Genomic DNA, 25,021 nt, shown 5'->3' with positions numbered 1-25,021 from the left:
TGGCTTTCTTCCATTGTTCTTCATAAATCTCCACTTGCCAGTTTATTAGACTGACAGGTGTGACTATTATTTTGTCCAGCCCTTTTATATCAATAAGGGTAGACTTAATAACAGAAAAAGATCTCTGTATAATGCAGTTCAACAGCATCACTAACTGTAGCCTCCAAAATGATCACATAGTAGAATGAACTCCTCTCTAAAACAGTTTCAAACTATATATAACTCAGGCTTTCCATTAGACAGCAGCACCTCTGTCTCCTGGAGATAAACTCCTGGTGGGGCTTTATTTGTGCTGAGATGTGTATGATGATCAGTAAGGATCATGGAGGCCACGTTAGATTACTGCTGGATCCCCTTTCATGTTTACTGATGTTTCTTGTGTTGCTTTGAGGCTTCCCCCGCTCCGGCAGAATGCTCTGCTAACTCTCCGTCTATCTCTGTCTGTTCTCTTATTTCTGCATAACTGTGCGGCGTGTGCAGACCGAGCCGCCGGGCTCTGCTGTCGCTTGGTGGTTCCCTGCCATAAAGGGATGCCACGCCTCGCCGACCTGTCAGTTAAAACCAAAGACGTGTGGGAGATCCCGCGGGAGTCGCTGCAGCTCATCAAGCGTCTTGGGAATGGGCAGTTTGGGGAGGTCTGGATGGGTACGGATCCAGTCGCCTCCGGAAGAAGAGGTCGCATGGAAGGGGCCACACTGAGCCAACAGAGACACCAGACACAAGCACATCATCTGGCCTGGGAAGGGACGGAGTCAAATGAGAAAATAGGGCAGAACATTTAGATAATTCTCAGTTTGTGGCTTTTGCCAGGGAAATACTTCTGGTTTCTGACCCCTCCCTTCCAAAATCATGTGGAAAAACATCCAATGTGTCCGGAGACTCTCACAGTGTGGAGATGGCTCCCTTCCATGTGCTTCTCTGCATGTTCTTCTCCCCAGTAGTTAACCCTGTGTGCCTTGCCTTCCCTCCCCTTGTAGAGAGTGCGGATGGTTTGTGCTTTAATTTAACGGGCGTGTGTGTGAACTACATCCCTGACACTATGGGCTTATGTCATGATGCCTGGGAGATCAGCAGAAACACACTTGAGTTGGAAGTAAAGCTGGGGACGGGATGTTTTGCTGATGTGTTTTACGGTAAGGAAGTCCCACCCTTGGCCCCCCCACCATGGAAATAAATTCCGTTCATCCTTTACCTGCATTCTTAAAAGTAGCAAGAAACATTTTGCAGTTTTGTATGCTAATTGGAATGAAAGTAACTGTTATTTTATCCCTCTCAAGCATTACTGCGAGGTTTTATTTTGTTTTGTAAGACATAATCCATAAAATAAGACTTTAAAAATCAGTTCCTACACATAAATACAAATATAATAATAATAGTATGCTGTTATTTCCAGTAATTATTTGAGTACGGCATTAAGTGTAGTATGGAACTCCAAAATGGTCAATATTAAATAAGTATTTGGTTTAATGCCATTACAAGCCGCTGCCTGCTTCTTATCTACAGTATACTGATTATCTTGTCCTGCACAAGCTAGCAAACAAATCTCCAGCAGGGAAAGGTGCAGTACCCGCTAAATGGAGAGGTCCTTATTCTTCAACACTACTGCTAATAAAATACTGTCATGAGCTTGTAAGTGAAGTGACCAGCAGTTTGTCGACATTATGTCTCCGTGCTCCTGTCAATCAAACACAAACACTGGTTTACCCCAGGCTAGAGGAGCATTATGTATTTTTATTTATTCTGTTCAGTAATAAACTAAATATTCACAGTAATGTTTTTTGACCTCAAAAGCTTTAATAATTTATTTAATAATTTCATATTTGCTCATTTAAATATACTGTAAATGTTTTACTCATGTTAAGGTTTAGTTTTGGCCACTGGGGCTTCCATACTGCACAGTATGATGGTTTGCATTCTTATAATAATCCAGCTGCACAGATACTAAAGGCAAGGCTTCTCCCAGATGATGATTACCTCACACTCATCAGGCCACCATCACGCTTAGTGCACACAGCTGCATCACTAAAGAAGCCTGCTCTGATTTATGAGCTTATTTTCAATCAACATATGCACCCTTTGGATCACTACTGGTCACAGAATGAGATAAATGGATGAGATAAATGGATGAGATAAATGGAGTACTACTTTATTGGAGTGATCACAGTGGTCTTATTATGCATGCTCTGACACAGTAGTTGGAGGCAGTGCACATTGGTGGCATAGCCATGCTGTGTTGAAGTAACTGGCATGCAATCAGTGAGGCGCTTACAGGCTTGCCTTTGTTAATCATCCTACAAAGGATTAGCTGCTCCTGTGTTGGCGTATTGTGGCTCTCAAAGCCCTGCTGGATCCCTCTCCTGGCTTTTGAAAGCCATTTCAAATCAAGGTCCACTCTAAATCTCGTACCCATTTAATTATCCTTCAGCATGAGAATTACAGACGAGCTGCTTCTCATACTGTCTCCTGATCTCATTCTGTGTTGCATGTTTGCTTCATTTTTATTTTAAAGCAATACTTTCCCTGTTTTTGACTACAGTTGACTCTAAGCCGCCAATCATCTTTTCGAATTAGACAGCAGGCTTGGCAAGTCTGACTTTGAGATAATGTGTTTTGAATATGAATCCATGTTCCCCCTGTACTGATGCCAGCATGTGTGTGCGGGTGGCAGGAACGTGGAACGGCACCACTAAGGTGGCAGTGAAGACTCTGAAGCCTGGCACTATGTCCCCCGAGTCTTTCCTGGAGGAGGCTCAGATCATGAAGAAGCTCCGCCATGACAAGCTCGTTCAGCTCTACGCCGTGGTGTCGGAGGAGCCTATTTACATCGTCACAGAGTATATGGGCAAAGGTACGTGCATATACGCACAACAGTCATGGATACAGTTCTTTGCACAAGCATTCAGTCCCAATACATTTTTGCACATTTTGTCTTACAGTTTCATAAATCAATTAAAGATTCCTTCCATTTTCAAACAGAACTGTAGAAAGTTGTATCAAAATGTAAGATTAAAACAATTATAATGCCATAATACAAAAGAGCAGGTGCTGGGGTTAGGGGTCTCAAGCTGAGAGCTGAACCTGTAACGGCACCTTTAACACCAAACTCCATTGGTCCTAACTGGTACTACTCGACTTGAGACCCAAAACGGATTTATATTTGTGCTACATGTCATTCTTTGCTGACGGTTAGCTTGCTAGGCTAATGCAACACTTTGGGTACAGTCGGTCTCTTTCCATGTTTGCCCTGGGCGTTGTGTATCTACTTGCAGCACATGGACACAGACACAGAGAAGAGATTCTAAATTACATTTGAAAATAACAAAACTCTGACATGAAGCATTATGCAACAAAAAGGCACAAATCCATCTCCAAAGCCATTATTTTGTCAGGACCCCTTTGTTGTTATTGGAGAGCTAATATAATGGACTCAATTTGCTCAATTTCATTTAAATTTCAAAAACTATCTTTCTGACTGCTGTGAGTGTTACTAGTGTTGATATGTTTGATAACGTAGCATAAAACTCAGTAAATGAACAATGATATGATAGATCTTACAACACACACAGGAATAGAACACTGGCATTTAGAAACCCCACAAGAAAGAGCTGCGGACGCACAATAAACACCAGAGAACACAAGAATGTAAACATTGATGTGCCTGTTGCATGCAGAGGCTGCCACATCTCAGTCAGCTCATTAAGTTGGAGAGAACAATGTGTTTTTAAAAAGCCAAGCCAGTGTGAAATTGATGAATGTCTAAGTATTTGTGTTGATCAAGTCCCCCAGTCCTGTATTTATCCTCTAACTCTAGCTAATTATTGTTGATTATAAAAGTAGAAATGAATAGACATTTACAAAGCTCATGTCTCACATTCAGCTGTCGGATAATTGCTCGAGGTTGGTTATTCCTGTCGAGGGCGGGGTCCATAGGGCACCACTGATTGGCGGATGGATCTATGACATACAGTTTGTCTTCAGTGTCTGTATGTGAACTTGGACTGACATCAGACATGTGTTGCTGACTACTGTAGGAAGCCTGCTGGACTTCTTGAAGGATGGAGAAGGACGAGGGTTGAAGCTGCCTAACCTGGTGGATATGGCAGCGCAGGTACACCTTGATCAAAAAGCTGCAAACTACTTTAGTGTGTTTCTGTGACATGAAAGTAGCAGGAATAGAAGACATGTTTTTTATCACTGGTTTACTGAAAACAACAGAAAATATTTGAGAAACTTAAAACATACTTATTAACTTACCTATCAGGCCTTTATTTGGAACATGTTTGTTTTTTGAGACCAGCCTTAGTTTGCATTAGTATATTTTGTTACATTTATTAAATCAAATGTATTTATATAGCCCAATATCAGAAATGACACATTTGTCTCAGTGTGCTTTACAGACTGTACAGCAGGGGTCGGGAACCTATGGCTCTTTCGATAACGCAATATGGCTAGCAGATAATTTTGAGCTGACATGATTAACAAGTAATAAATAATTATATTGTGTCATTTTAAATGACACTCTCCTTTCCTCCGCTCTGTCTCTGACTGTAAGTTAAGGTGAGTTCACACGTGTGTGTAGGTGGCGGAGCCCCGCCTTTCGCGAAACCGAGCAGAGGAGAAACTGCACAAAGCAAGCAGTAGTAGGGGTGTGCAATACCTCAAAATGTGGCCAGTATAGCCGATTCCGATACTTTTTTTGAAAGGCCTCTGCCAGTGACTTCTGTCTCGGTGCCGGGGGTCTGGTTGTGGTTTGGGGATTGCCCTCCTCCCTCCGTTTACTTTGCACCTCGGAGTTCTCTTTTGGGTTTGTTTATAGATGTTGTATACATTTGTGGTGTTGCCACAGTACCTTATTTGTTTTCTGCAAACATCGCAGCTTGTATTATTTTGGTCTGCAGCTGTAAAATAACACCAAACGGCGCTCCTCTTCTTCTCTGCCATCATGCAGCCAGCAGTGCGCTGCTGAGTGACGTCACGTGACTTCACACTGGCAACACTCACAGTTTTGCAGGGGGTGATTTAACGGGAGTTGTGTACTGAACGTAGAGAAGAGATAGCAACGTTACCAACGTTGCTATCGATACATCGATATTTTAGATCGATCCGCCCACCACTAAGCAAACTCAATTACAGATAGGGCCAACATTAAAAACTGGGACTACGTCGAGGGCCAAACACGGTCCATATTTATTGAACAGGATACACATATTGGATAAAGTGCAAAAAGATATGCAACATATTTAAGTCAACTGCAAACGGATTAGTAGTTTTTATTTCTGAGCTGCAAAGTCGGCAAATGCGCTCAGTTTATCAGCAGAAAGCGGTCGGGAACACAGCGGTGGAGATGTTTGTCAGTGTTTGGAAACACGTAGTGACCAAAGTTTCCTTCTGCATCAGAGTCTCCCACAGGCAGCTCGGCATGGAAACCTCTCACTGCATCAAACATGTCCGTGATCACACGGCCCTGAAGCTGCAGGTTTAACAGTGAGATGCTTCATTATGTCGCACAAAAAGGCCAGCTCACATCGTCCCGGAGATCTGTGCAGTACACACTGAAACGTGCACATAAATTAGATAAATAACGTAAGCGTTTAGTTTATTTAATAAAAGAGCACCTGTTCAATGAAACACTGATACCGCTATTAGTACTCGGAGACGTGTTATTCTTTAAAAATGCACGCATAAAGTTGCGTTCAAATGTATTAAATATATGTCTCTCAAGGAAATGCATAAACAAATATTTGGCTTTTATGGCTCTCCCAGCCAAAAAGGTTCCCGACCCCTGCTGTACAGGATACAACACCCTCTGTCCTTAGACCCTCGCATCGCACAAGGAAAAACTTCCTAAAAGAAACCCCACAATTAAAGGGGGAAATGTTAGAAACCTCAGGGAGAGCAACTGAGGAGGGATCCCTCTCCCAGGATGCACAGACGTGCAATAGATGTCGTGTGTACAGGATAAACAACATAGTACAAATACAACATTTGACAGAAAATTATGTGATAAAAAAAAAAAAGAGAAAGTTTGGATGAATCCAGGAAAATGTCAAAAAGGCTTCCCGGTGTCCAGCAGGACCAGGGCAGCAGGCGCAGCCACGATTCCTGATCCTGACGTAAACTTTATCAGTGGCAACCTGCCACATGAGACACAGAAACTCCGGGGATGATGCCCCGGATGCTGTGTTAGTAACAAACATTTTCATAAATGCATACAGATAGAGAGGGAGAAGAAGAGAAGGAGGGAGGGGAGGAGAGAGGAAGAGAAGGAAGAGAGCAGGGAGGTGTCCCCAGGCAGTCTAAGCCTATAGCAGCATAACTAGGGACTGATCCAAGGCTAACCTGAGCCAGCCCTAACTATAAGCTTTATCAAAAAGGAGAGTCTTTAGCCTGCTCTTAAATGTGGAGAGGGTGTCTGCCTCCCGAACACAAAGTCAGAAGTCAGAAGCATCCCTGTTTTGTCATTTGGTGCAGTGTTTATTTGTTAGTCAACCCTTCTGTTATTTTCACATGTGGTCTCGATGCATTCATTATGTTAACATGTCAGACTCACTGGGCTGCATCAAAAGATTATTTTTATTAGTGATATTTTATATTTTTTCTATTAAGTGATTCGGAACTTTTGATTATCTTCGAAACTTGTCTGTATGAGAGCTATAACTACCATCAACTATTGGCATTTCTAAAGCCCTTCCTAAACAAGCTCTTCTTCTTCTGCAGAATCACTTGCCTACAGATCTTTTTTGGATTGACGTGTTTTTTCTCTACCAGCCAATATTTATGCATTATTTTAATGCATTGAATGTTATATACAAATAATTTCATATTTAGAAAAAGCTCACAGTATCTTTATTGAGCAGAAACAATGTTTTTAGTGAGTGTTATTGTGCTGTGCTGCAGGTGGCAGCAGGCATGGCCTACATCGAGAGGATGAACTACATCCACAGAGACCTGCGCTCCGCCAACATCCTGGTGGGTGACAACCTGATGTGCAAGATCGCTGACTTTGGCCTGGCCAGGCTCATCGAAGACAACGAATACACCGCTCGGCAAGGTGGGGCTTCCTCTCCCACGAACACACACAGTGTTAAATGCACATACCTAATGCTCCCACTCACACACATTCTCATACGGTATGACTGCATTAGTTCATGGAGGAAATTCTATACTTCATTTCGCATTGTAATTGGTGCCCTAAAGGTTAAAGTGCTGACTCACGAACAACAAGGTTTGAGGCCAGGGAACTCTGCTATATCTCTCTCCTCTCATTTCATAAGCAGAAAATGAAATGTCCCAAAATATGTTTATATACAAAAAAAACTGTCTTTACTTAATATGATATTCATAATTGTGATTCACATCCTGAACTTTCCTATTAAGTAGCTTTAAAGGTTTGACAATCATAAGTGCTGTATATCTGTGAGCCACGAGTGAGTCCGATAACACTGTAGAGGTAATGTAAATTTGCACATTCAGTGTTTCCCACAGGATTTTCACAAATGATTGTAATGACATACACACAGGCAGATACATACACACTCCACACTACACAGTAACATACATTTAGCTTTCTGCATATGATTTTGCACAGAGCTCTCTCTATTATTCTGTAAATTGTATGTACATATAGCCTTGTATTTATTTATTTCCTTGTACACGGCAAGGGCCAGCCCAGCCGTGAAAAATGCAAATATTTTTGGTTCATTATGAAACTGTGGAGGGGTAAAAATAGACTATGGCGAGCCAATAGCCTCAGTAATCAATGGGAATGTACTTATTTTACACCACACTGTATTGCTGGAGCTCACATGTGAAATGTGTTTATTTTTAGTGTCAAAATCAGCATGTCACTCATGGCAATAAAGTACACTGACTCTGACAGAGAGCGATAGAGCAAACTATTTATTTTGCCAGGCAGACATGGCTGCACTTGTTTGGGTTATGGAAGTGAATAGGTGCTTCTTGAGCAGAATGAAAATAAATCTACTACTCAGGCAACACCTCCCTTGTACTTAAAAGCAGATTTAACTCACAAGAGACACATTTTAAATGTTTCAAACTCCTCACTCCCGGTTTTAACACAGACTTAATGTTGGTACTTTCCACGAATACACTGAGATACAGTAACCCTGATGACATCACTGGGGTCAGACAATCACAACCAGTGATGTCACACATGGCAACCAGTGACAATCACAACCCCCATGGCAACAGTAAGAAGAATGTTGAATGGCATTATTGTGCACATCTGGCAGCAGCTGGCACTCTTTGCTCAAGTTCATAAAAAGCACTGTGGGATGTTATCACTTCAGACCCAGTTAACACTAAAAAGAAACTCATGTTCTGAGAAATAGGTGCTCCAGTTCACGAAGCTGCTCACAGTTGAACTATTGTCTATGAATTACTGCTGACTGTTCATGATTAAAAACTCTGTGTTTATGGATTGACTGTAGACTAGAATCAACCCCCCTTAATGGACACGGCTGATATGAGTGTGGCTCAGCTTTCTTTAGTGGAGTGAAACATTTTTGAAATATTAGCAAAAAATGTGCATCAGATACGCGAATACTTTTGATGTGACAAGTTTGACAGCGAAAGAAAAATAGCTGTGTATTTCTCACATATTTTTCACTTGTCAACACAAAGCAGCTGATCTTGATTTGTACATTGTGGAGTTCTTCATTGAGCAGGGAGAAGTAACTTATCATACAGCTCTACTACTTTTTTTACCAAACATATATGTTGTCCCAAGAAGGAGAAGGTGGCCTGTCAGAAGGTAAGAGGTGAGGAGGATTCCCCTGCAGATGCACTCGCTCCAGTGATTCTTATTTCATGTCTGCTCTCCCACAGGGGCAAAGTTCCCCATCAAGTGGACCGCCCCCGAGGCTGCACTGTACGGGAAGTTCACCATCAAGTCGGACGTGTGGTCGTTTGGCATCCTGCTGACAGAGCTGGTCACCAAGGGTCGGGTGCCTTACCCAGGTGAGGGGGGGGGGTAGGGTTAAACAGCCAATAAAGTGGCCTGATAAGAAGAAAGCTCTCTTGTTGGAAACGCAGAGTTGTTGCCAAAACGTACATAGCTGTTTCTATGACAACAGGCCCTCCTGCTGTTTATATGTAAAAGGTTATTTAACGCTTGGGTAACCTTCCTTTCCCTGACAGAATGTAAGATGACCCTTAAGTACTGTCGCTCGCCTGTGGGACAACTGAATTTCATGCAGAAACTGAAATAGACAGCGAGAGACATGAATGTTTTGTTCTCTCTATATCTGCCGCTGTAGTTTCATCCATTATTCTTCAGCTGTGACTCTGGTCAAGTTTGGCTTTGAATACAATATGGATAAAGACAACAAATACATAAAAGTAGCACATCCAAATGAGTACAAATATTCATTTTTCTCCCAAAATATACTTGACCAAGAGTAAGCTTCATTAAAACTACTCCAACAAGTACACAAAGGTAAATGTAACTCATTAGTCATTTATGGACAGGCTTTTGCAGATTCAAGATGTTCAGAAAAGATGCGTACCAGTGGGATTCTGTTTGTGTTGAATGTCGTATTGATCTGTTTAAGAGACGCTAGTGCACTTACGTACCGTGTGCGTGTATTTCATTTTCAGGCATGAACAACCGTGAGGTGCTGGAGCAGGTGGAGCGAGGCTACAGGATGCCGTGCCCCCAGGATTGCCCCATCTCACTGCACGAGCTGATGCTGCAGTGCTGGAAGAAGGATGCAGAGGAGCGGCCCACGTTTGAGTACCTGCAGGCCTTCTTGGAGGACTACTTCACAGCCACCGAGCCTCAGTACCAACCCGGGGACAACCTCTAGACTCGGGCTCGGGGCTGGGCAGGACTGGCCCAATCAGTGCTGTTAAAAAAAACTCTGAGCCTTCCCAGCCAGGCCTTTATTTTAGGGATCTGTACAGCTTTCTCAGCTCAACCCGAGCATTTCAGTTCCACCACCAAGCCCTAAAACACAACCCTCGTCTCCGACGTGCCCCCCAGTGTCTGAACTCTGCACATGCGATAAGTAGGGAAGTTGACAAGGTGGGCTGGAGGATGGACTGAGTTAACTTGGGTTGTGATAATACAATGTATTCAATGTAAATAAAAAAGGCTTGTTTTAGTTTATTTGTTTGCTTTAAGATTGTATTTTCTCCTGCACAAAAGAATAATGATAAAAAAGATAAAGGCAAAGGAAGAGAAGCATTTGAGACGAGCACCTGAGCAGGCACAGTTCATGTGTGCGTGTATTATACTGTAGCTCCTGTATTCTTTTCTACAAGTTGAATGATATGAATTGAATATGATGCCTCCATATATTTTTTTCAAATTTTCCATAATGTGTAAAATAATTCACTATTATTATAATTGTTATCTTCTTCAGACAAGCATGGCACAATCCTCCATCACACTTGTTTTCTTTTTTTGCACGCCACAAAGCTTCCTCAGAGCGCGAGTTGTTGGGCTGCTGCTGGATAGAACAAGGTTCTTTTACAAATGATTTATGACACATTTTTGTATATTACAGCCGAGCGTGTGAGGATTTTGAACATATCCCTCCTCGCTAATCATTTTGAGAACATTTGGGTGGAAAATATTTCTTCTTTCTACCAAGTGTTGTTTATCTTTAGCTGGAAGACATGAAGTTTCAGTTAATTTAAGAGGAGAGCATGTATGTCTCATTTCCTACCGAGGCTGCCCCTCGTCAGCGCAGGGGGAAGGGGTTTTCGGGGGAAGTCGGTGTGGACGGTGGCGCTCTCCTTGTCTCCTGTGCGCCCTCCACTTGAGCCTGCAGAGCGGCGAACTGCAGCTGAACCTGGACCAGCTAACCTCCTCAGTTATTTCTTCTTTTATGATTTTACTATCAGTATTTCAATCTTTGGTTTTTACAGAGTATGTTCTTATTTAACCCTTTAGGTAGTTCAAAGTTAGTTGTACTACAGTATATGTTCAGAGGAGGCTTGGAGCCAATTCACGTTACAATTCAGAATAGAAGTTGAAGTTTTTAGGGTTTGAATTCACAAAGAAACCCACTGAATTGAAAATGAATTGAACCCTGATCAGGTCGAGTGCAGATGGTTTTTCGTGGCCAACGGAAAACTCATTTTTCAGTCGTTCATCTAAATGGTTTTAATTGTCGCTTACTTCCCTTTAACATTACTTGTTTTGTTAATTCAGTGATTTGGCATTTGAAATTCAGAAAGGAACAATAAACATTTTACACTCTTTCCAAGACACATTCTTTCCACATGCCAGTGTTTGTATGCCTAAACTCTGACATGCTATCTGAGTAGAGGAGAAAATACATCATAAAGGGGAACTCTTTAGTAGTGTATATCCAGATACAAAGAAGAGAAAAGATTGATGAATGTAGACAATCCATAAATATGGATAATATTAGAAATTGCATGAAAATAATAATAACAGTTTGCACATATTTGAGCCTTAGAAAACTGAAGTTTAATTTCCTATGCCTAATTCAATGTTCCTTTCTAAGTGTAGAGATGCAATGGACAGTTTTGTGAAACATGAAAGTTTAACTGCCATATCCAACAAAGGCAACCACTTTATTACCAATAACAGTTTAACTGTAATATCAATAGATGCTCATGGTTCTCCTCTTTGTATCCACTTATTTAGAGTAGATTTACTGAAGGGAATCATCAATGATCTTTTATTTAATATGACTTATAGCTGATGTGTCATAGCAGGAAAAGCACAATGTTACTAATACCGAATGGCTCTGTGTCAGCAATGAGTGGGCATGAACATTACCAGGACTGTGAAACTGGAGCAACACTCCTGCCTTATGATCCCATTCCTCTGTGCCAACAAACCTGCAGTACTACGAGTTGCATAGCCTGGAGGTGTGAAACGCCTGCAGAGAGACAGAACAGGGGCCAGTGACACAGTGTTGAGCACGTGGTCATAATAAAGCCTGGAGCAGGAGAAACAGTAGCAGACAGTTTTCTTTGTCCCCGTTTTGTTCCACTTTGGGATGCTGCTTAATTCTCTATGGACCTTTGACATGTTCCCTCACAGGGGAGTAAAACAAAAGTGATGGACACAAAGAGACACATGATTAATCCTAAATTAACATGCATTTACAGTTGAACAAAACAGCAATAATTCACGTTATTTTTCCCTGAACTTCACAGTTGACACATTCCATCTCACCTGAGAAAAACAAATTCTTGATTTTGACGTACCATGTAATGAGAGCTGATAGAGACCAGTAAATTTAATTTATATCCAGCACGACCCGGGTCGCAGTCTCTGAGAGGGCTCCTGAAGATCTTTAATGTATTTCCACTTTACGTGCGTTGTTGGAAAGAACAGACCTTTCTCACGGCACGGCAAATTTTTAAAAGTCATATCAGGAAAAGCACAGATGAAAGTACAAAAATTAATGTGGCTGAAGTTTCATCTCGCTGTCACAGTAGCCCAAACCAAGCCAGTGAGCCAGCATGACTAAGAGCAGGGAACAGCTGCAGTCATCATTAATGTTATCACACCTGTGTCTGACAGATCAATATGTCCGTACGCTACGACAAAGGTCTCTGTTTGTCCTCTACTGTTTGATTCTGGATCAATACTGGTGGGACGTGTAAAGTGTGCACTGACAGCTAAACGAGGTTTACCCCAGTCAACGTTTCTGCTGCACTTCTGTAGCTTCCGCAAACATTTTATAATATCCACCATTAATAAATGGGTGATAGATTATTAACATTTAGATAATAATTATTGTACTGTTAACAAACAATGAAGTGATCATTAATAATGTTTCATTAATAGTAATGCTACAATGTATGTTAATCTACCATTAGTTTATGTAATATGAAATAATTATTATTTATTCTTCTTTACTATTAATAATGAATTAATAGTTTATAAATGATATATTATATCATAGCTGAAAAGAGACAATAATAATTACATTCTGTATCAGTAAACTTGTAACAGTTTATTGTTACACGCAGTTTATTATTATTTATTATTATTATTATACTATATTAAGTATTTGTTATTGATTGCCAAATTATTTGTAAACTTTAATAAAAACTTTGTAAAACATCTATAAACATTACATAGAAAGATGAAGCAGTCACAATCCTTAACCACCACATAGTAATTATCTGTGTTCATAGATGCTTTACAAAGTGTTTATTAACATTTAACAAAGTATTAACTATATATCTAAATAATGTTAATCAATTTACCACTTTTTTAATGATTGTTATTATAAAGTGCTATCCAAATAGGATTTGTGGGCAGGAATATTTCTTAAGGCACCGTCTGTCTTTCTGTTAGTTGCTGGATGGATTGAAGGTTTGCGAAACAGAATGTTGCTCAGAGGATTTTGAGTGAAATTATCAAGCTACTATTTGATGGCTTGCCTTGAAATTTGGTTCACCAAATCACCTTATAGTATGTGTACTCTATGGTGCCAAAGTGCCTGTTAAGTATAGACGTTGACACCAGGGGCACATAATTAGCTACATTGTTAATGCCTTAGTTGATATTGTACGTTAATGGAGCAAATTCCCTGATGAAATGCCAATTTGAAAAAGAAAATACCAAACCCATTGTCATTTAAAGTTTTTAGTTTATAGACCATTTATCCTTTTGTAAGACAAACCTCTCAGTGGTTTTGAAAGAATTGATCTAGCTTGCTAGAAGCACTATTCATGACGGATAAGTTTGAAGTTTGAGGTACAAATCATTACTCTATCTTCTATTCATAGAAACATAATATTACACATATTAATACTTGTGTCATTTTGTATGTTTTGTGCTATCAGTTATTGGCTTTAGTTTATGTGCATCTTATTTAGGAACAACTGAGGCTTCACATGGGTCAGGTGATGTGAGCCCTCCTCCTGAAGCTTTATAGGAGCAGCAGCTGGAGCTGTCTCCTCATCCCTCCTGGTGTCATTGATGGTCTTGTCCTTGTGGGGACATAACCAGCTGCTATGCACCTCTGTGGAGGAAGTCACTTCTATACGTCACCTATAGAACAGCTCGGAGGATCTATAGAGCAGGTATGTCTGATTTTATCAATTGTAATATTGACCTTCCAGATGAAGATCTGATTAACCTGCAACAGTCCAGATAATTGATAATGCACTGTGAAAAGATAAAAGGATGAAGGGAATATTAAGCTTCAAAGAAACAGAGGTATAGGATCTGTGTGTGATCAAGATCACATGGATCAGATGAGACCCACCCAAAGCACACAGATCAGCTTTCATTAGTCATCAGCTGAATGGCTCACTTTAACTTTGATAGATAGATAGCTAGAGAGAGAGAGAGAGAGAGAGAGAGAGAGAGAGAGAGAGAGAGAGAGAGAGAGAGAGAGAGAGAGAGAGAGAGAGAGAGAGAGAGATACTTTATTAATCCAGAGGGAAAAGACAGCTGAATCAAGTTATTTTTGTTGCTGTAACATCTGTGAACAAGTTCAAGCTTAGTTCAACAATAACAATTCTGAAAGTGATGACACATTAGCTGTGCAAACAAATAATCTAGAGTAAAATGGCCTCTGATTTACAACCAAATGTAAATGATAGACAAATTATAGATCCATATCCAAAGCTAAATTAATCAATGTTTCTTAGGTGCAATGGTTTTAGTATTCTTATTTTTCTCCCTGTCTTTACATTTAAAATTCAGTAATTTCCGTGATAATTGAATTCACAGCTCATAAATAACATAAACTTCAGTTTTCAATAAACATTTTATATGATGCCATTTTCACCTAAATATCTCCAAGTAGTTAAACATAATAAAAGCTCTAAAGCTCCACCGCTCTAAAGAGTAAAAAGCTACTGATAACCCTGCTTTTTGCAGGTATTAGTATGTGAGCTATTGCCTGGTGGTGAATGAAATATGGAAGGAGCTGGCGTCACCATCCTTGTCACAGTTCAGAAGATCTACTACCCTTTACTTTGCGTCATGGGCATTCCAGGTTTGTATCTTCATTTTGTTTGGTCTTTGGCTGTCCATGCTTGCATAGGTTTTATCAGGACATCAGTGACATTGTTGGAGTTAATCAATCACTTTTAGCTCACTTTGTCCTGCAGGCAGTAATCAGTACACGCTTTGACCCAGTGCCCTCAGAGTATCGTCATCAATAATCATATTCTATGAATTACTAACATTACTGCAATATTAAATAAAAGTTTTGGCATACACATTTAATTTCATTCAGACAATAAGCTTGATATCAGTTATGTGTGTTCTTTGCAGATGCAGGTAGGCCTATGAGCAATGAGTAGCCTAGCTTAGCTCAACGACTGGAAGGAGGGGTGAACTGTTAGCCTATCTTTAAAATTACTCATTGTATATTTTGTATTTCATGTAAAAAGTACAAATATATAAATGTGACCTTGTGGTTGTTTGAAAGAGTTAGCATCAATGTGCTAATGCTATTTCTTTACCAACAACTGCTTGATGCAGAAACACACCCCAAAATATCCTTTAATTTATATACTAAAATAAATTATTACTGATTTATTAAACATTAAAATACTTTGTTGGCACTAATAAATACTGTTTTTTATTAACAATGTATCAAATGTCTATGTCTATGCTAATGTGGAAGTGGTCAATCACAAACAGAGAGCCAACTCTTTAGCTCACCTCAGCGCTACATTTGGTTTTAGTATCTTTTATTTTATTGCTTTGGTTTTCAGGCCCATAAACTAGACTTTCATAAATCTTACTTCCAGTATCAGCAAATAGTTGTTTTCAGCCAAAACTAAACTAAACCAGAGTACACTTCCTGCATAGCAACAAACAGCAGACCGACAAAGTTAGCTGGTGAACATAGGAGCATCTAGCAACGAGTGGAATGTTTTTCTCGGGAGTTGGTGAAGACCAAACCAGAGCAAACAGGAGATTGGATTTAAATTTGTCAGGTGGCCAAACACACAATGGCAAATGAATGCTAATGTTGTCCTGTGCTGGATGATTATTGTTTGCCGATAAAATAATCTGTCATAACAACTTTATAAAGTTGTTTTTTCTTCTTAATTTGCTGCTTCCCCCAAGTGGCCAAAACACAATCAATGCATCTATAAAGTAATTGGTAGTAATTTAAAGTATGGCCAGACAGGCAAACATATCCAACGGCACTATTGTGTTCCTGTTTTACAGCAAACCTCTTTACATTCTACATGATCTGCTTCCGTAAATGCGGGATGTCCGAGACGGCCATCATTTATCTGAGCTGCCTGGCCATAATGGACACCTTCTACTTGGTGTGGGTGATCCTTATGGACCTGACACTCACCTTCTGGCTACTGCAGCCCTTCTGGCACTCCAATCCCTGGTGTGCCATCCTGGGATTCCTGCAGTATGGATCACTCTACAGCTCCTCCTGGATCGTGGTGGTGTTTACCATTGAGCGCTACCTTGTTCTTCGCAGCACAGCGGCCAAGCATCACTTCTCCCAGGCCTGGGTCACTAAATTGACCTGTGTGGCTATTGTCCTGGTGTCACATCTTGCCTCTGTGCCGCTGGGCTGGATCAACATCGTCACACCTGTCAACATTACTGTGGACGGAGACAATGTGACGCTGCCCAGGTGTTGTTACCGCAATAAGGCCTACTCTACTGTTATAGTGTGGATAACGACCTTCCTCTCAGGGGGAATTCCCATTGTGTTGGTCATCATCTTCAACTACCTCATTGGCTACCATCTCTGCCGCGCCAGCAACCTCTTCACCAAGGAAGAGCGTCGAGTCATGCATGGGAGGAGCACCAGGGGCATGTTGAGGAGGACCATCCTGCTGCTGGGCACCGTCTCCGTGACCTTCGTTGTCCTAAGCCTGCCCCGCTTTGTCACATACTGCATCCTGAGGACCAAGTACAACAACGAAAACTTCAACAGGAACGACTACACCATCCCCATCAATGTGGCCGGAGATTTAGCCAACATGCTGCAGAACCTTAACTCCACCACCAACTTCCTGCTCTACTGCATGGTCAGCCGGCGCTTCCGGCGGGAGCTGGTCCAAGTGACGACTTGTAAGGCAAAGCCACGTGAGCTGGGCTCTGTCCTCACCCACACCATCATGAAAGTCTTCTCAGTGGTAAATCATAAGGCCTCGCCATCCAGCGGCCCTGTGACTGTGGTGCTAACCAATCTCAAACTGACAGAATAGAATGGATCTGGAAGAATGGACAAAGATCAGACTTTTGAAATAAATATCCTCTATCATCCTTCACCTCAGGGCTTTCAACCATATTTCAAAAACTTTCAAAAGCCGTGATAATAGTAATACTATTATTTGTTGGTTTGTGATTAAATACCTGCTAAACTAATGACATTCCTATTAGCGTCAGCTGAGCTTTCTGTTTAGTGTTGATTTACAAATGTAAGCGGGCTAACATTGGTGAACATAGTAAACATTATACCTGCTAAACATCAGAATGTTAGCATTGTCATTGTGAGTATGTTATCATTTTAACATTAGCATGTAACGCTAACTACATCCTCACAGAGTGACAGTAGATTTGTCTTGTCGACCATACAATAGGTGAAATACAGTGTACGAAACAAACTAACGATGAATGTGGATGAACTATTGTAACAATGGATGTGATCCATCGGCCGTAACAAGTTATTCTCTGTTTTGTAATTGAAGATTCTGAGTCGTCCTTGTCATGTGTAGTTGTAAAAGGAGACCTGCTTTATAGCCTTGAAAATGTTTGCACATCCAAAACGGCCACATGACATCTAATAGTAGGCTATAATGATTTGTTCCAAATAAAATATAAGCAATGCTGCAATGCTATTCATGTACAGGTCAAGTCAACCGTTTGACAAATTTGAATGTGTTGCTTTAAGATTGAGAAGTCCACTTTTCCAAGAATTGGATAAAATAGAAACAGTAGACATACAGAACACCACAGAATGCCTACCTTTCTGAAGAAACAACCAGGCAGTTGCCAGTTACCCGTCTTAATGCCCTACATTATTTGCATAAATGAGTCATGACACTTCCCTGCTTTGCATAGTGGGAATGTTTCCTGTTTGCCTCAGAACAGGTTTGTGCTGTGGCGGATAAGCAGGTCAAAGAGAAGGTAGGGAGTACAGTAAAGTTCTGGTTTATTCTCTGCATGTACATTTATACGGGATACATACTGAAAACTTTTTAAGATCATTTTTATTTGTCAGTTAAGAAGGCATACCTGGCATACCTTTAGATCTGTGATTTTGACCTTTGTACTAGTTTGCAGCGATCGTGTTGATGTGTTAAACTCAAACGCTCCTCTTAAGTTACATGTACACACCTATTCAGTGAGGAGGAACCAATAATGTGTAAATAATATTCCTGAGAACAGTTTATACTTGATCATTTGAATATTTGTCTTTCTGCTTTTTACTTTGTACTATGTACTATGTACTATGTGCATTTCCGCTGTCGGTTAAAGCTTTTACTTCTGGTTTGTGACTTTGAAAGTGGACTTTGAATCTGCCAGCTGTGCAAATGTAAGGTACTGTACTGTATGTGTCTCTTTAAGTTGTCGTGCTCCATTTAATTCCTTTAACGTTGTCTTCAGTTTCACTTCACCAGAGACAACAGACTAGTGACAAAATGGACTCTTCTAAAGGTAGGAAACAAATCCTCATCAGACTTGCAGCATTCTTAAATCTGTCTGTCTGTTGTGAAGTGTAATGTGTTTTTCTGTTGCCTCTTGTTGTCAGGACGCTGCCCTCATCAGAGTGTTCCTGTTGAGATGGATGAGAGCATGACATCCTCCAGTCTGGACTTGGCCTGGCCTCCCTCTTGCAGACAGTGTGGTGGACATACAGAGACCAGCAAAAGGCTGCATGAACAAGAAAGCTATGAGCAAGCTCAGGGAGCAGCACACACTGTCGGCCCGTGGAAACGTGAGTGCCAGCCCCAACATGAACCCAGAGCAGATCCCCATCCTTGTTTCATCCTCCCTCCACACTCAGGACAGATGAAGCCCCCTCACCCTGCAGGTATTTGGCCTCATGGCTTCAGAGAGCAGTGGCTGCTGTATGAACAGGAACTCATGGCTAACCACAACAGAGGCTTTGTGGGGCCTTCGAGCTGGCCCCAGGCGCACTCTGCGGAGGAGGAAGAACGCTTGGATCCCCCTCACGCACTCAAGTCTGGAGATAACTTCACCAACTACATCCCTTCACAATACCCTGCAGCACGTATGCCCGGTCAGTGACCGTGTTGCATTATCATTAGAAACATGAAACGTTATACTGTAGGTGTCTGCTGTCACTGACAGTGTTCAGGAACATGTATAATTACATTAGCCTATATTTGATAATGTGTTTTTTATTCTTACTCTGAAGAGCATCAGTTAAATTATATCTTTGACCACAAGATTTATACCTACTTGTTTTGATGGTGAATGACACGTCTGATAATATTTCATATTTGATGAAAGGCCTACATCTAAACTTAGTATAGTTCACATTGCACAAAAACACACTTTCTCTCTTACTTCTACTAGACTCAATGCAGATTGTTTTAGTTTAGTCTTTTTTATTTGTCTAGGTTTTGAAATGTGTTTGCCTCCATCCCTTCTACAATGAAAGTGAATGGAACTTTGTTGGTAGTGTTCACATCACTAAAGTCATCCTTGCTCAATTTAGTACGCTATAGCCTTTCTTGGTCTGGTATGACCAGTAGCTTCTGGTGGCTAATGTTACTAATACTAACACATTTCATGTAGATATTGCTGTATTACTGAATCACAGACTTGCATGCTAGTCTTTCACTACATTTTAGCATGTACCATTATCTCATATTGCTCCTAATCAAAAAAAGCTTCATAGGCTCTCTTTAATAGCCTACAGTAAGTTTAGATGTTGGCCTTTCATTAAATACGGACTATTGGCAGACATGTTGTCTTGCACTTGTTTCTACCTTTTATTTGACCCAACAGTATTCTATTATGTGCACATGGGTCTCAATGGAGACTTTTTTTGTTGTTGTTGAAAATAGAAGACAATGTCAGTTTAACAATGAGAATCACAGATAAAAAAGTAGAAACATAATAACAATAATAATAATAATAATAATAATAATAATAATAATAATAATAATAATACAATCAAAGTACTGTGCATCTCAATGGATCTACAGAGGAACAAACCATACTTCTCAGTGGAGACTTTGAGTATCCAATGGCACTTAGTGTCATTAGTAGTTATTGAATATTATTGAATAATGTTTGCCTTCAGGAACCTCAATCTGCCTAAATCACTACATCTGTGATGTACTTACTTTTAAACGTTGCCTCCCTGACCCTGTCAATTGGCTGCCCTTTGAGTTTCTGAATGACCTCATTACTGCTGATTTGGAAACTTTTTTATGTTATATCTTTATATCTCTCTGCAGGCCTAAATCCAATGCAGGGGAGTCATCTCAGACAGTGTGCATGCTGCCCTCCAGCAAATCTGCACCGTCACAATAATGATCATTATTATAATCATGGTTACCCAGCAGATCAATGTGAGGCGCCTCAATACCAACAACAGTCATGGTATGAGAACGTTTTCTGTCCTGTTTGTCATTATGATCTGATATTTTCAACATTGAGTCATATAATGTATCATATAATGAATCCCAGATGTCATGCAATAAACCCCTCCACAGGAATCCCCCCTATAATAGGCTGCAACTTAAAGATATTACAAATCCCCCCCATGGATCTGTGCCTCAGTGTGTGGCACCTGCCCGGGATGTGATGCACGAGGTCAGCATGGATCGCTCCCTCCAGGCTGATACAGCCACAAGGGAGATGAGGAGGACCATCAGTTTGCCTGAGGAGTGTAGTAAGTCACATCAATGTCTTCTCTTCCTAATCTAATAATACAGACAAGATAAGATAATGATGTTTCGCTGACTCTATGTTGACAGGGAATGTTTTCATCACATATTCAGTGGACACAGCCAAAGAAATTATTCCTTTCACTAAATTTCTGACTGATCAGGGGTTCAAACCAGCAGTAAGTCATGCCATGTCTCCATCACATTTGACTCTCACTGACTTCACATACAAATAGTCACACTCTGCCTGTTTGTTGACAGATTGACATCTTTGATAATCCAATCCGTAGAATGGGCATCACCAAATGGATGGACAGATTTTTGAATGATGTAAGTTTTTTTATTGCATCTGAGCAGAGAAAGAATCCAAATTGTAATGCAATCTTTTGCAAAAGCTGACAGTAAGATGTTAATATACAGAAAGCAGTACTCATCATCGTGGTCATCAGCCCCAAGTACAAGGAGGACGTGGAGGGAGATGGAGACGACGAGCATGGCCTGCACACCAAGTACATTCACAATCAGGTGAGGAATCACACAACTATCAAGACAGCTGTCAACCACTGAGCTCTGTGGGAAATGTCCCCCTCTGGTGGCAAGCTTCTGTCATTATGGAACACTTTACCTGCAGACATTAGGGAGGCAAGCTCGCTCAATATCTTCAAAAGTATGCTAAAAACATATCTTTTTACTTTAGCCTTTTAATAGTGATATTTTATATATTTTTATCTTAGCCTTTTAATGGTGAATTATTCATTGTTGATCTCATGCTTTCAAAATATGGCATTTACATTTACATTTTACATTATAACATTTACAAGAATGGTGTGATGAATGTGGTTTTCCGACAGGAGGGTCGTTAAGTACTGCACAGATACGGAAGCTAGGCACAATACTCCAATGTTATTTTATACTATTTTATTTCTGCCATTTTATCTGCTATTTTAGACTATTTTAATTCTGTTATTTTTGTAATGGTACAGACTCATTTACATCAACACTGTGATTATTGTACTGTAAATGCTCTTATTCTGTCCTTGTACTAACAGTTAGGTTTTTGCTGTGAAGCACTTTGGGATGCAATTCTTGTATGAAAGGTGCTATACAAATAAAGCTTATTATTATTATTATTATTATTATTATTATTATTATTATTATTATTATTATTATTATTATTATTATTATTATTAAAGGACCTCCGCCCACATGTCAATAGGGTCAGGAGAATGAGGAAATACCTTGAGAACAGGGCATTTCATTTGGCAGCTCCACCCACTGCCCCACAGTGTTAGAGCATACTGGAAAGCTGTTACAGCTCAATGATACTTACTGCAACTCTCTGTAAGGCCTGTTGGGTATTGTCAAATAAGGCATCAAATAATAAAATGTAAAAAGCTTCTTGATTATGTTTTTGTTCTCTGTTGGCACAGATCCAAAATGAGTTCATTCAACAAGGCTGCCTGAACTTCAGACTGGTACCTGTGGTGTTTCCTAATGCATCCAAGGTAAGTAAAAGCAATGAACAGCAAACACATGACAGGATAGTTCACACAAATTACAAAAACAAAACAAAAACAATTTGAGCATGGAAGGTCTGGACACCAAAAGTGTCAGCTCTCAGAGCTTTCAACCACATCTCTCAGTCTTCACTCAGATCCCTTTTCAGAATGAACATCACATGAGATGCTCTCACCGTCACACTGTCATGACTTTACACTGACTGGGACTCTTGAATAGAACGGAGCCAGTGGTATTGTTGTTAGTCTCACCTGTGTTTTCCTAAATGAAAAATGTCTATGTACTACAATTCTTAGGGTTTGATGGCATACAGTAGCTATGGCTAATACTTATGGGAGCTGTAGTTGTTTGATGCCAATAATCATTGCTATATCTTGGTTAAAATGATAAGCTGCTCACATTTTACTACAGTACATTAGAACATAGCCTTTGAGCTTTAGCACTCTATGTGTCTGTGTTGCAGGGACATGTTCCCAGCTGGCTGCAGAGCACCAGGATCTACCACTGGCCTCAGGACACGCAGGATCTGCTGCTGCGCCTGCTCAGGGAGGAGCGCTACATCATCCCACAGCGGGGGGCTGACCTCACCCTCACTATTCGGCCCCTCTGAGACAAGGACACATGTGGAAAATAATTACTTGATTTGGCAACGAAACAAACTGTAAAGATAATATGAACATATTATCCCTTTACAAAGTTGATCAGTTGATAACAAACAGTTCCCTATTTATTTCCAGCAGACACAGAGCAACAATAGTATTCATTTTAAGTAGCGTTTCAGGCCAGCTGACAAATTTAAGTTAATTATTCACTTTCCATTTCATTTTGTTTTAGGTTCCGTCTCTTTAGCTACTAAATGCTCCACTATGTTTCCACTAAGTCACTATCTTTGTCCAATTTGCTGGTTGGTTCTGGGTAGGTAGTTAATGTCAGTCCATTAAACTAAAACAAAGAGCTAAAAGAGGCTAAACTCTCCATCGAGCTGAGATGAGGTTATAATCAGGTGATAATTGTCATTATGAGCGACCTTTTTCACATTCCACGCAGTCATGTGGTCATACAATACAGTCATACAATAAACTCTACAATAAACTCTACAATAAACATGTCTCTCTTTAAAGAGAGACATGTTTAATCATGAAATAAAAACTGTAAAAGTTAAAGTAGAAGACATCATAGGTGAGACACATTAGTAAGATTTTATACATAACATTAAAAAGCCTTTTAGTTTTGCAGTTCCAGTTTAAGATGTAATGGTAAAATAAGCATTACAGACAGGTTTAATTATCTTCTTGAGATTATTATTTAATTTCATTTTATTAATGCATAATTTGAATTAAGATTGCATTAATGAATTCATAATACCGGTATATATTATTTTGTGATGAACAGATTTTAATAAACACTCTCTCAGCTCCACATATACATCTGTGAATGTGTTGGTAGAGCCTCTGATTGACCAGAAGGTGGCAGCATGCCCCAAATAATGACTCCCAGTGTTGATTATTTCTTTATTCAATTTCCATTTAATTTTACTTTATGTTATTGATATTATGTTTTCATATTTCTTTGGAATAAATTTCATTGTTTTAACTAACCGCTGTGAATATCTGATTGACAATATTAATTTTGACTGTTGTTATAAAATAATTTACGACAACATAGTGCAAAAGGACGTGTAGACGCGCCACAGTAAACATCCTGTCGATATGTTGAACATATAACTCCAACTGCCAGCCTTAACCCTGGACTTCATCATGTGTGCCCTGTCAGTGTGCACAGAGTTCAATTCTGTCAGCCTAAAAATGACTTGTGAGGGGAACTCTGGTGAAGTCTCTTACCAGCTCCTGCAAGAGAGTGCTGTCTTGTAAACAAGCGCTGTCTGTACCAATAAATCCACTGTTTGTTATTGTTCCAGGATTTGCGTGCCACTTTACTCTGCCTTATCTGGGGAGTCAAAGCATAGACAAAAAGCAGCCTGGATACCAAATCCATATGCCCTGCTACTTGTAAAATACATTCCCTCTGATTTTTCCACCTACATGTACAGTATATCCATTCCATTCTTTTCCTATTCTAATTTATATTTAACATCCAGGGTGGATGGGACACACTGACACAGGCAGAGTGACGGCTGAACCTGTGACGTATCATTCTAACAATCAGCTCAGCCTGCCTCAGTCAGTGTGAGTGTGGAGGATCCTTTTTTTCTTGCATAAACACCAGACCCTAACCCATCCACTGGAAGAGGTCAAAAGTCCTTTGAACAGAGACGGGTTACCATCTCCCCAATGTATGACCAGAGCTCCACATTTTGAAGGATTTTGATGTCATGTGATGACATCTGAGCAGTCTTTTGACACCTCCTTCAGGTTCTACCTCTATGTACTGCTACCAGTTTTGAATGATGTGTGGTTGGCTCGATGATGTCTGAATTTGTGTATTTGGGTGATCTTTTGCTTTAAGCCACACTCCTTTTCTACTTTAATTCACCTCCATCACTGTCACTGAGAGGAACACACCCATAAAACCAGATGTATTTTCATTAAAGAAGTATGCAGAAGAAGTTCCTTTCATTATCACAGTTTGAGGCTTTGCTCCCACTCATACTAAAATTGTATGCACTCAGTATACTGTAAAGCACGTTAGATAAAAGCTCCCACCAAACACTGCATTA

The 25,021-nt window shown here is 40.2% G+C and overlaps 3 protein-coding genes across 7 annotated transcripts in view; all 3 read left to right on the top strand.

Moving 5' to 3' along the window:
- fynb (FYN proto-oncogene, Src family tyrosine kinase b) overlaps positions 1-11,229 on the top strand; it is a 72,377-nt gene extending 61,148 nt beyond the window's left edge. For 3 of the 5 annotated variants that reach the window (XM_029425801.1, XM_029425803.1, XM_029425802.1), the window contains 7 exons: positions 481-645; positions 978-1,133; positions 2,669-2,848; positions 4,032-4,108; positions 6,898-7,051; positions 8,848-8,979; positions 9,619-11,229. In XM_029425801.1, coding sequence (XP_029281661.1) covers positions 481-645; positions 978-1,133; positions 2,669-2,848; positions 4,032-4,108; positions 6,898-7,051; positions 8,848-8,979; positions 9,619-9,827 — 1,073 coding nt within the window. In that variant the 3' untranslated portion in view covers positions 9,828-11,229. The remainder of the gene's footprint in view (positions 1-480; positions 646-977; positions 1,134-2,668; positions 2,849-4,031; positions 4,109-6,897; positions 7,052-8,847; positions 8,980-9,618) is intronic. The other 2 variants (XM_029425805.1, XM_029425804.1) reach the window with 2 other exon arrangements.
- Positions 11,230-14,887: 3,658 nt separating this feature from the next.
- On the top strand, positions 14,888-17,166 carry LOC115003971 (probable G-protein coupled receptor 139). The gene is made up of 2 exons (XM_029425912.1): positions 14,888-14,966; positions 16,157-17,166. The coding sequence occupies exons 1-2, from the start codon at positions 14,888-14,890 to the stop codon at positions 17,164-17,166; spliced, it is 1,089 nt and encodes a 362-aa protein (XP_029281772.1).
- Positions 17,167-20,405: 3,239 nt separating this feature from the next.
- On the top strand, positions 20,406-23,935 carry traf3ip2a (TRAF3 interacting protein 2a). Its single transcript, XM_029425629.1, has 7 exons — positions 20,406-20,539; positions 20,653-20,831; positions 20,917-21,005; positions 21,088-21,156; positions 21,247-21,351; positions 22,257-22,331; positions 22,808-23,935. Exons 1-7 carry the CDS (start codon positions 20,406-20,408, stop codon positions 22,952-22,954), a joined length of 798 nt encoding a protein of 265 aa, XP_029281489.1. The 3' UTR covers positions 22,955-23,935.
- The last annotated feature ends 1,086 nt before the right edge of the window (positions 23,936-25,021 follow it).

Source organism: Cottoperca gobio, chromosome 24, assembly GCF_900634415.1.
Source record: "Cottoperca gobio chromosome 24, fCotGob3.1, whole genome shotgun sequence".
NCBI lineage: Eukaryota > Metazoa > Chordata > Actinopteri > Perciformes > Bovichtidae > Cottoperca > Cottoperca gobio.
The sequence above is the reverse complement of the archived record's forward strand: the minus strand, read 5'-3'. Positions and strand labels throughout refer to the sequence as shown.

What these genes read in the sequence shown, in the direction of transcription:
- LOC115003971 (XM_029425912.1), top strand. Translation starts at nt 14,888, where the DNA reads ATGGAAGGAGCTGGCGTCACCATCCTTGTCACAGTTCAGAAGATCTAC. An exon ending in TTGCGTCATGGGCATTCCAG is followed by an intron (nt 14,967 to 16,156) that starts GTTTGTATCTTC and finishes CCTGTTTTACAG; the next exon opens with CAAACCTCTTTACATTCTAC.
- traf3ip2a (XM_029425629.1), top strand. Translation starts at nt 20,406, where the DNA reads ATGCAGGGGAGTCATCTCAGACAGTGTGCATGCTGCCCTCCAGCAAAT. An exon ending in CAATACCAACAACAGTCATG is followed by an intron (nt 20,540 to 20,652) that starts GTATGAGAACGT and finishes ACCCCTCCACAG; the next exon opens with GAATCCCCCCTATAATAGGC. An exon ending in ATCAGGGGTTCAAACCAGCA is followed by an intron (nt 21,006 to 21,087) that starts GTAAGTCATGCC and finishes GTTTGTTGACAG; the next exon opens with ATTGACATCTTTGATAATCC.